Below are 11,656 nucleotides of genomic sequence, written 5' to 3'. Positions count from 1 at the left end.
GAATGCTATCAGCAAGCTGACCTTGCTGGCACACAGAGAACGCAACAGCCTGGGAAATATACTTTGTTTTCAAGTGGACAAGAAGAGTTTCCAAGACAGTCCATATGGGGGACTGTAAAACAAAGATTCAATAAATTTAAAGACTGAATCATCTAAGGTATATTCCCCAGCCAAAGCAGAATTAGAAATCAATTTTTAAAAATGGAACAGTGGAATGCAACAGAAACAGAACTCAAGCCACATACACAATTTTAAATTTTCATTTTCCACTAGTCACAAAGGTTTTGGAAACAAGTGGGCTTCATTTCAATTATTTTTTATTTAGCCATACACCCAAAATACTCATTTCAACATGAAGCAACATTAAAAAATGAGCTATTTACATTCTTTTTTTTTCCATGTCAAGTCTTCAAACTCCAGTATTTTACAGTTACAGCACATCTCAGTTTCAGCCAGGCCTGTTTCAAGTGTCAACAGTGATACCCAGCCGGTGCCTGCCACACTGGACCCCACAGTTCTACATGGCAAACAAACATGTCATTGTGCTTTCAATATTAATCCTTTACTGTTAGTTTTCTCAAATAAAAAAAAAATCACATTGAGATAGAACTAGACTTCAGAAATATTCAATTCTACCTAAAAGAAAAAAAGAGGAAAAAAGGACATTAATTCATTAAGTGGAGGCTGCTAACTTGTCTCCAAACCCTTGCTCCCTTCATTCACCCACGTCCAGAGGGTGCAAAACACCTGTCTCTGCTCCTGTTCTCAAGTGGGTTCTCGCTTTCCACAAGAGCCACTGGTACTTCAAAGTCCGACATCACTGCTTCTCTCTGCTTCCCTGCAGATGCCAAGAAATGCACAGGTCTTGCGCCTGCTGGAGTTCATGGGGGATCTTGTCACCCAGTTATGCTACTAATGTTATCCAAGGGCTTTTGGTTGCTATTTTTATGAAGAGTAAAAATAGGGGCCGGGGATTTAGCTCAGTGGCACCATTCCTGCCTCGAAAGTGCAAGGTCCTGAGTTTGATCCCCGGTACCAAAAAAAAACAAAGTAAAAACATACCCAAGAAATCCAAAACAAAGAAAACCCAAAAAGCCCAAAAACACACTAGCCATCACCATTTTCCCAGAATCTGACTTTGTAAAACGTATGCATTACTGATGAAAATAAAGTTTTAAAGAGAGATACTATTTTCTGAATGCCCTTCCTTGGCCTTATATCCGAACACAATGTGGAATAAAGGTGACCCAAAGAAATAATGAAGAATAAGGAACCAAGCAAGTACTTCGGACAAATAATCCAAACCTAGGAGGCCAGGCAGATGGAAAAAGTGGATCCCAACCCAGACTGGCCACCAGGGACAACACTCAGATGAAAAACACAGCCCGGAACAAGTGAAATAGGGTGCACATCCTGGAGGCTCCCCAGAGGCACATGAAATAATCCCTGACCAGGCACACAGGAGCTATAATCACAGATAACTGCTGCATTCTTACAAGTTAATAAAACGGTAGCCTTGAGTGTGACGTTGCAAAACAATGGCAGCTCCAAAATTACAAAATTATCACAAAAATCACAAACTGCCGAAACAATGGCAATCAGAATCAATGGTCTGCTCCAAAATCACCCTTTTTCCCTGCTTTGGGAAACTGGAGTTGGACCTTAGAAACCCTTCTGCTCTGTTACATGCTTACCTGTGTTGTGCTGCTCTAATGGAATAACTGACGTGGAATAATTTACAAAGAACAGAAAGTTACTTCCTGTGGTTCTGGAGGCCACGGCCAGATCGAGGCCCATATCCAGCACAAGCGTCCCTGCTGGTCATCTCAGGACAGAGGTGAGGGCAAGCAACATATGCAGAGGAACAGGGGGCCCAACCTGTCCTGCTACCACCCCCACTCCCTTGATAATAACTGACGCATTCACAAGGGCGGCTCTGAGCTCCTCTTACAGATCCCTCCTCTCAACAGTGCTGCAGTGGGAAGTCAGGTCCCCACCGCAGGATCTTGGGGACACACTCATGCTACAGCACCAGAGGACCCTGAGGAACACTGCATGATCACAGTAGATTAAGTCAGTAATTAACATAAATCCCAATGGAGTAGACTCTACTAAGATATAAGACTCTTCAAATGTGTTGAAACAAAATCTAAGATACACTGTATAAAAGACAACTAAAAATTATACTGTAAAGTTAAAAGTAAGTGTATATACAATTTTAGCAAGCAAATGTAAAACAAAAAAGAAAAACCTTTTAATAACCAAAATAAAATTCCAAAGCAAAAACATGTAGAGCAGAAAGAACAACTTGCCAGGCACAGTGGCAGATACCTAATATCCCACCTACTCAAAAAGCTGAAGCAGGAGGATTACACTTCCAGGTTAAGGCCAGCTTGGGCAACTTAGCAAGACCCTGTCTCAAAACATAAAATAAAAAGAGGTGGGAATGCAGCTCAGGAGTAGAGCACCCCTCATTCAATCCCCAGTACCACAAAAACAAAGGCAACTTTAGTCTTTCTTATGAATTCTACATAACAGATGTATTATACAGTATAAATAATAGCACCAAAATATACAAAGCAAAAGCTCTAGACAAATGAAAATGAAAGGAATAACTATAACATTTAAAATAACATTCTATAGTTTATAACCAAAAAATTAAATTTCCATAATGTAATTAAATTGGTTGATAAATACACATTTGCATCTGTCACATGCAAACTGAATAAACTTTCATTAAAACACCCACCGAACACATTTTAAAGATGTTAGGTCCCACCAGGTGTGGTGGCACAAGCCTATAATCCCAGCACTTAGGAGGCTGTGGCAAGAGGATCGCTTCAAGTTCAAGGCCAGCCTCAGCTATATAGTGAGTTCAAGGCCAGCCTGAACTACATAGCTATAGACCCTGTCTCAACAACCCCCCAAAAAATAAAAAATAAAGATGTTAGGTCCAAAAACCTCAATAAATTCTAAAAAAGCAAAAACCACAAATTCTATTTTCTTTCCACAATACAAAAATCCTACAAGTAGAAAAAAAATTTTTTTTAACCACTCAGAAATTTTTAAATATTCTTAACTGTTGAACTAAAACGTGAAAGATAATGATAAACTACTTAGAAAACAAGGATACTATACATCAAAATAGCTGGGATGTTAACATACCCCACCACTACCAGGGACTGAACTCAGGACCTTGCACTTGCGAGGCAGGCACAGCACCACTGAGCTAAATCCCTGGCCTCAATATTTTTTTAACTTTGAGATAACTCAAAAGCCTTCCACACAGTCATCTGCACATGAATCAAAAACAAGCATCACACTCAAATGTAAGAGAAAAAAATGTAAAGAAAATAACTATAAAATGAGAAATTATTATTTTAAATCACAAAAAGAATCATAACTGAAAAATCAAAACACTAGTTTTCTGATGGGAAAAAACTTATCTTTACCAAGACTAATCAAATGAAAAGTAAAAATGGTAGAACTAGGAGAAGGTAAATGTCTCAAAAGTGGCAAAAGTGGAAAGAGATTTCTACTAAAATTTTCTGTTGCAAATAAAATTGTTCAATTTCAACAAGATGAAAATTCTACTAGAAAAATATAAATTACATACTAAATATAGTAAATGAGGAATACATTTTAGAACAGAAAACCTTAAATTTAAAGTTGCTTACATTTAATAACAGATAAATCACAAAAGAACCTGACAATTCTAAAATTATTTCCAAACAGAGCGCTTAACTGTAAGGTTTTACAAGCACAATCTTTCCGTCTTCATGGAACAAACAACCCCCATGCAATAACTGCTTAGTGCACAGAAAAATGCACACAGCCATTCCATTTACTTTGTGGAGCTAGTAAAATCCCAGTGTTACAATTTGTACAATAGCCCAAAAGATTTCTCTGCTCGTGTGAAAATGTAAACTTCCACGAAACAGACAAACAAGCCAAATCCTGCACAGCAGCGGGTGGTCACGCTTGAGGACTCGGGATTCCTACAGAGGATGTGTACTGGACAGCGCAAGTCTGCAGCCACTGCAGTGCACTCTTTCTTTTATTTTATTCATTATTTCAGTATTGCCTCCAGTTTTTCCTGATCAGATTTACTTTCCGTCCCAAGTCACTAAGACGAACATGGCTTTCAGGACCAAGGTCTGAGTGCCCGACAGGAAGGCTGAAGCAGTTCCCACACAGACTGGGCTGGTGCAGGTGAGGGCCCGGCCCTCCAGGACACCCACAAAGGGTGCCGCATGTCTGTCTGCTAGTGAGTGCTGGTGCAGTGTGACAAAAGTGTAAGCAGTTCACCATGCACTGAGACTCCACTTTTAAAGCTGAAATTTTGGTGACTTTTTTTAGGTATAAGTATGAGCATTATTTCATTTTTTGAGAACAAAGTGTCTTTATTAATATTAGTAGATCAATTATTTTAAGCGTATATAATTCAAGTCTACACAAAATACAAAAATTTTAAACCCTGTAAATCTTTTATTCTAAAAAAAAAAATGAATATACCTGGTTCCAGAAGTACAGCAATGGTTTAATGCTGGAAAATCTATTAATATAAGTTACCAACACATCAACCAGGAAAAACCATATCATCATAACAGATGCCCAAAGGTATACTTGACAATATTCCAGAACCATTTCTAATTCAAACTCTTTAAAAACTAAAAACAAAGATACTACTTATCTAGATAACTAAAAACAGCCAATTTAAAAGTAAAACACAATGCACATTCCCATTAAAACCACAAACAAAACAATATCTACCATCAGCATTACCTAATATGGTCCCTGCCACAGGCCAACAAAACATGCAATGAAAATTTAATAGAACTATTAGAAGAAATATCATAAGAAATATCAATGTATTTCCTAGAAAACCCAAGAGAAATCACCAGAACCAATCGGATGCTGCATTCCTTTGTTCAGAATCTTCTCATAGGGTTCTGTCTTATGAATGCTCATTTCCAACACTAAGTGTTTGGATTTTAACTGTCATTCTCAACAGAATATAAACCCCACAAAACAGGAAGCAAGGCTACTTGATTCACTGTCCTATCTCCAAGGCTCTGGCAAAGGGTATTTATTCAACAAATACTGGTGTGTGAATGACTTAATCCCTCCTCTCTGCCTTTAGTCTCTAATATTTTGAAACCGGCCCAACTTTTTGGTAAGTCCAACACATCATTAGCCCATCATGAGCTTGCAAGCAGCTGACACGGTACTGAATCCTTTTATATGAATTATTTTAAAACTAATCTTTCCACTTCCACTCATTTTCCAAAGTTTGTACTTGTGTAATTGACTTGTTATACTAAGAAGTTTGATGGCCTTGTTGAAATAACTTTGCCTTTGTCAAAAAAGTGCTCACAAGAAATAACAGTCAAGAAAAATTATGTCTCTTAAGTTATAATTCAGAAACTATGTAAGTAGCCTGCAGAGAAAAGGCCCTTCCTAAAGTGATACCGAAAGGTCTCACAAGTGAATCTATCTTGGTGCAGAGGGATGGCTGCTCAGTGCTGAAGCCACAGGAGCCGCTAGACACTGATCAACCCTCGCTCCCCCCCAGAGTGACTCACTAAGTGACAGAGCACACAGTGCCTGGCTTGCGGGCACTCTTAAGCATCTACTTATTTCAAACAAAAGGCTACATTCTTAATTGTTATATTTTGTTTTTATTCAAGGGTTTAGTCACAGGCAGTACTTTAGAGTCAGGCTTTTTAAATTAAAGACCAAAACTAAAAAAACAATCTTGCAAATATGACACTGGTGAAAGAATGATCATCTTAATAATTTAAACCCTCATCTGTCCTTTGGAGTTAGATGTCTTCAACACAGGATGCATGTGATCAAGATCATTTAAAATAATCAAAAAACCAAAGGCAGTGGGTCAATTTATCACCAAGGTAACCATCAGCATCAGCTGTGTGAGGAAACCCTGCAGTTAATTCGCCCTGTGACAGAATAGACTGCATTTCAGAATTTTGACTCTAAAGTCTCCTTCTCCACCACCAAATCAGCGTATCTCTGCTGCAGCTCCTTTTCTCTTTCCTGTTGTCTTTGCACATCTTCTTTTAGACACTAGAAGAGACAGAAAGTCAATGATTAGTTCATATGTAAGTAAACTGAAAATTACTGCATCTTCTTTGAAACAGCTGCATTCATTCATAATTCTTGAGAGACAGATGTTCCAGAAAGAAAACAGAGCAAATGCTCCTACTGTGAAATCAGTCCTGCAGCCCCTCTCTGCTCTGCTCATACATTATCTCCTTGTAAAATCTCTGCTGCCACCTCAGACAAACAAGCCACTCCTGTCCTATCAAAACCCACAGATGCCCTAAGTGCTGATGGCCCTGTAACCAGACAGAGGCTCTCACACATACTTGGGAGAGAAATCTAACAACCTTGGCCAGAGGAGTCTGAAGTTCTGGAGTGACCAGCTAGGTTCCTGCACCCTAAGTTACCACACAAAGGTTTCCCCTCAAAGAAACATGAATGGGATGAAATTAAACTCCAGGGGGACAAATGATAAGAGCTGCCTACTCCACCACACCAGTGTACCTAGAGACAATGCAGAAAGTGGGTGCAGGGAAGGCCTGCCACCGTCATCTGTCTGTCCACCCTTGGACACACAGTGAGTTAGCCACATGCGAGGCTCTCACTGGAAAAAGCCTGCCAGACCCACTTCCAAGATGGCCTACGCAGGAGAAGAGGAAGTCTGTGCTCCTACTAGCTCTCCTGTTAAGCAAGGCTGCGGGGCAAAACTCCACATTACCTCCAACCTCCGGGGAATGGCAGAATCTTCATGCTTCTTGAGTTCTTCAAAAGTACGTAGCTCCAAGTGTGCCTGCTCAATTTGGTCCCACAGGTCATTCAGCTGCTTCATGAGCCCCATGGCACGAGACTGGTAGCCTCCCAGCAAAATTTTCATCTTCTTTTCCATCTTTGCAGCTCTCTTGGCTTCTGTTGTCATGTGACCCCTGTTTATCTGGGGAAGAAAGCAGATTATTAAATACCAGGGCTAAGGGGGTGCCTCTGGTCCATCTACCTGCCTCAAAGCAAAAACAAACCAGAACTCCTTATAGCCCAACTACCAAAACACAGTAACTTCTAAGTTGTGCTTCTAAGAAGGATTCACCCTGCATGCACTGGGCTTTTTACAGGCTAGTCTCAAATAATCTGTATAACTTCACCCATGACTCAATACCAAAGCAGGCTTGAGTTTCACAGTAAGGAAATCTTGTCTACTTTCTCAAAATAACTTCTACTACCCTTGATCTGCAGAGATTGTGGACTGGCAGCAATGCATCAGCATCATCCAGATCTCAAAAATGCACTTTCATATTCCACATCTGGTCCATTTTTAGTGAACAATAGTCCATCCGATTAATACACTATAGTTGAGACCAAACATAACCCCCTCAAACTACCAAATTACTAGATCCTAAATCTGGCATAAAACCTATAAACAGAAGAGAAAATCCATATCACATGTGGTGATCACAATGTTTTTTAAACACCAAGGAGTGAAAAGATACCATAAAATTAAGAGAAATGTGGGTTTCTTATTAAATATATACACTGAGCACAAAGCAGCTGCCTTCTCAGATCACTCTAAAATTACAGGAAAAGAATTAATAAATGTAGAAATTCTCCAAAGAACACGGGGGACAATTAACAGAAGAAAGATTTCACCAAATTCTGGCACATGTGAACTCCTGCAGCAGGACAGAGAAAGCCCCACTCAAAAGGCTAGAGGGCAGCCGAGTCCCTAAATGTGTCATTCTACTCCCCACAACACGACCTCTTCCTACTTTAGAGTGATCTAGAAAACCGTGTTCTCAACACACATTGCTTATGGTTACAGGGCCAAAGCCTTAGTTAATTATTAAATCTGTGTTAATTTCTTTGTGTCTAGAAGCACCTCCCCTCCCCCAAATTGATTCCTTCAAATGATTTCTACAAGCAACCAAAATGAGGTAGGATAATGTATACCCAAATGATACTCTATAATGTACAACAATACAAAACAATGTATCAAAGAGCACTCTATACCAAGGGAGACAGTGTGATAATATAAATACCTTTGTGTGTGTGTGTGTGCGCGCGCATGCGTGCCACACTAAATGTAGGGTCGTAGTATGTAAATAAAGAGAAATAGTACCATGGGGAAAATATTGTCAAATACAAAATGCTGACATGAAAACTATACCTAGGACGATTTGTTTATGTGTAGAAACAATATAATCACCAAAACAAATGTACAGCTTTCCATAATTCTGAAATGTCCACTTTAATGGATAACATTCAATTTCAAAACAGAGGTTAAAGCTCAACACCTATGGTTAGAATATGTAAGAATACAAAAAAAATTAAGTGTCCCTCAAAATGTAAACTACAATATACTTCTACTGGAAAAGGTGTACTTCATATGTACCCGGTTTAGTTTATTAAAAGTCAGTCACATAAGCTATGGTGCAGTGGCACTGCATATACAGTATGCGTCTTAGAAAGATGAAATGGATCTAAAATTATTTTAAAACCATTTCTTCAGCATTTTACAAAAGTTAAGCTTTTATTCTTCTGCAATTTGAAAAAATAAATCTATATAAACTCTTAATGTCCCATAAAAGTGCCATTTCCCATTACTAGGTACCAAATCAAAGTCAGGTCCATGGATCACGCATCTTCGAGGGTCAGTACAGTGCTGCAGACAGCCGCATGGCACTGAGTCTTCCTCCCTGCACACAGCACCTGACTACTCTGAGCTGATACAAGTTATTTAACCTCTGGGTCTCACTTTCTCCAACTGTAAAGACTGCAGTTTTACAGATACTGTGAGTTCAACCACTATGTTCTTTGATGACGAGGGATGAAGGGTGAGACTTTAAAAACATGGTTAAATTCCAACTTTAATAAAAGACTATGCCAACTTCTGTTGAGAATAAACCAAGGAAAAACAGCTATTCCTTTGTATAGGCCTTCTGAGAACCAGCAGATCAAATAGTTCACAGTGGCCCTCTGTCCTACAGAGTAAGATTACCAGAACACAGACTGCCGGTGTTCCTCGGCCCTACCGGAAGACTTTTTAACCCTGAAGTTCAAATGAGGCAACATACCCAAGCAATTTCTCTCCCAGTGTACACCCAAGAGAGGTGAAAACCGTCCACACAAAACTTGTAACCAATGTTTATAACACTATTTCTAACAGCCAAAAGGTGGAAACGCCCCAAACATCCATCAACTTAAATGGATAAAACAAAACATGCTACTTACTATCTACACAGTGGAATATTCCTCACCCATAAAAAGAAATTAAGTACTTACTAATACACGCTGTGTCATGGGTGAACCTTGAAAACAGTATGTTAAAGTCAAAGAAGCCAATCACAAAAGACAACACATTATGCGATTCCAGGTCTATGAAATGTCCCGAATAGGGAAATCTACACGTAGAAGAACTAGATTAATGGTTGCCTAGGGCTGGGCAGGCTGGGGGTACTAACAGTGACTGCCAACAGGTACAGAGCTCTTTCTAGAGTGACAGAAACGTTCTACAATTGATGGTAGCAATAGCTGCAGAACTCTATGACTATACTAAAACCACCAACTCCTTCATATCTCAATGAGACTTTGCGAAAACAAAGTAACCAAATGATAGATATACTACTTCCCGGAGAAAAAAGAAACAATTTTCATCATTAATTGTTCCAGATGCAAGAATGCATCCAGAATGTTTCCCCCAAAATCATACAGTATTCTCCATGTCTAAGCTTTAGAGGGTAGTAGGGAAAAGGAGCTATACTTCTTTTAAAAAGGCAAAACTTCCACCCTCATACATTTTACAGTACAATCCAGGTAAGAATACAGTAATTTGCACTCAGCCTTTCCCAATTCAAATACTCCTTTTAAACATATCTTTTAAACCAGTGGTCTTCAAGCTTGAGAATCCCTGTGGAGCTTTTAAAATCTACCAGTGCCAGTGCACTAGCCTCCTAATTCTGGTTTAAATTGTTTCAGATTTTTGTGTCTTTAAAACCCCTAATGGGGGGCCAGGGATTTAGCTCAGTGGCACTGCGCCTGCCTTGCAAGTGCAAGGTCCTGAGTTCCATCCCCAGTACCAAAAGAAAAAAAAAAAAACCCAACGGTTCTAACGGACAAGCAGGACAAGCAGGATGGAGAAATGACTCTTCCAGGCATATGCAACAGGCTGATAGCAGCTATTTTCTCAAGTACCCACCAAAAGGTCATCCTTCCCAACAAGAAATGAACTAACTCCATCAAATGACACCCCATTCTTCACCATATTCTAAGAATACTCATATTAAATATACTAATCACATGCAATTTCAAATACACATCCAAGGATCTTCAGAGCATACAATTTCAAATAAGAGTTTTTTTGAGTTAGTCATAAAATTAACATTTTCACAAGATAACTGAATTATCTTTATGGAACTCTATGGACATTCGATTTGCCATTTGGTATAACACCTTAATACCATTATTCAGAAACTCTTTAGTCATCGAAGTACATCTCATATTATTAATAGCCTGTGTTGGGAATTACCTCACCTTGTACAGTTGAGTCATTTACTATCCCCAAACCACCAGAGATTTTCAAACTCCAAAGTTGTTGCCAACAGTTACACTTCATCTAGCTCAATCCTATTAAAAGTCTTCTGGCTCAACTATACTGTGCTAGGATTCCAAGCAAACATAAAAAGCAGCTTATATAAAAATAAATTTAATTACAGGAAAAAATTAATTTCGTTAAATAACTATATAGAAAGTTGTAAGACATAATAAAAGACAGCTTTTAACATTCAATTTTAGTTATGTTATGCCTCCCATCTGATTATTAAAATGTGAAGGAAGGTCCTGGCAGGCTTTATAAAATGCTAAACCTAGGACTGCTCAATATACTTTAAAACAGGAAAAATAAAAAAAAAAAACAAAACCAGGCCATAGTGTTTGGTCTATTTCAAGCTAATAAATCTCAAGCATGAAACACACATCCATATGTGAGACAAAAATACCTTAAATCGGCCCCAAATCCCCACTATACCACACATACACATAACACATACACATGCACATACATGCAAGCACACATTGTTAAGTGCAGGAATATAAAACCTTATGGCATAAAATATGAGGAAAATCAGGCTGTTTAACCAGATTCAGATTTCTGAGTCCTTAAAAAAAATAAAAATAAAAAAACGATATTAGCAACTGCTCTAAAGGACAATATTTGTTTAAAGAGATTATACCCTATCCTACAGCTCATTTACCAAAAGTTCTCCAAAAAAAAAAAGTGCTTTCCAAACTAGTACATCTTAGAGCTTATTTATCAAAATAATTTTTTTAAATGCTACTCATCTCTGTACAGAGGATGAATCTACAGCCATACCACCCTGAAGACACCAGATCTCCTCGGCATACAGGATATTAACCTGAAACCTGAACTGCTCTAAAATTCACAATGTTTTGAGCAACTATGATCCCACAAGTGGAAAATCCCACACCTAACTTCATTTGAAAAGCTGCAGTCACAATGAACAAAATTATTTAAAATACTGTATAAAGTTATCTTCAGGTCATCTGTGTAAGATGGACATGAGATATAAATAAATCTTGTGTTTAGATT

General features: G+C 38.6%; 1 protein-coding gene across 1 annotated transcript in view; it reads right to left on the bottom strand.

The window, feature by feature from the left end:
* Positions 1–300: 300 nt before the first annotated feature.
* The window catches only part of Cdc5l (cell division cycle 5 like), a 44,502-nt gene continuing 33,146 nt past the window's right edge, over positions 301–11,656 (bottom strand). The window contains exons 15-16 of the mRNA XM_004846443.4: positions 6,782–6,994; positions 301–6,087 (exon numbers count right to left, since the gene is read on the bottom strand). Coding sequence (XP_004846500.1) covers positions 5,983–6,087; positions 6,782–6,994 — 318 coding nt within the window. The 3' untranslated portion in view covers positions 301–5,982. The remainder of the gene's footprint in view (positions 6,088–6,781; positions 6,995–11,656) is intronic.

The sequence above is a fragment of the Heterocephalus glaber genome, unplaced genomic scaffold (genome assembly GCF_053883595.1).
Source record: "Heterocephalus glaber isolate CG9 unplaced genomic scaffold, H.glaber_assembly_v1.0 deba00001497, whole genome shotgun sequence".
Taxonomy (NCBI): Eukaryota; Metazoa; Chordata; class Mammalia; order Rodentia; family Bathyergidae; genus Heterocephalus; species Heterocephalus glaber.
The sequence above is the reverse complement of the archived record's forward strand: the minus strand, read 5'-3'. Positions and strand labels throughout refer to the sequence as shown.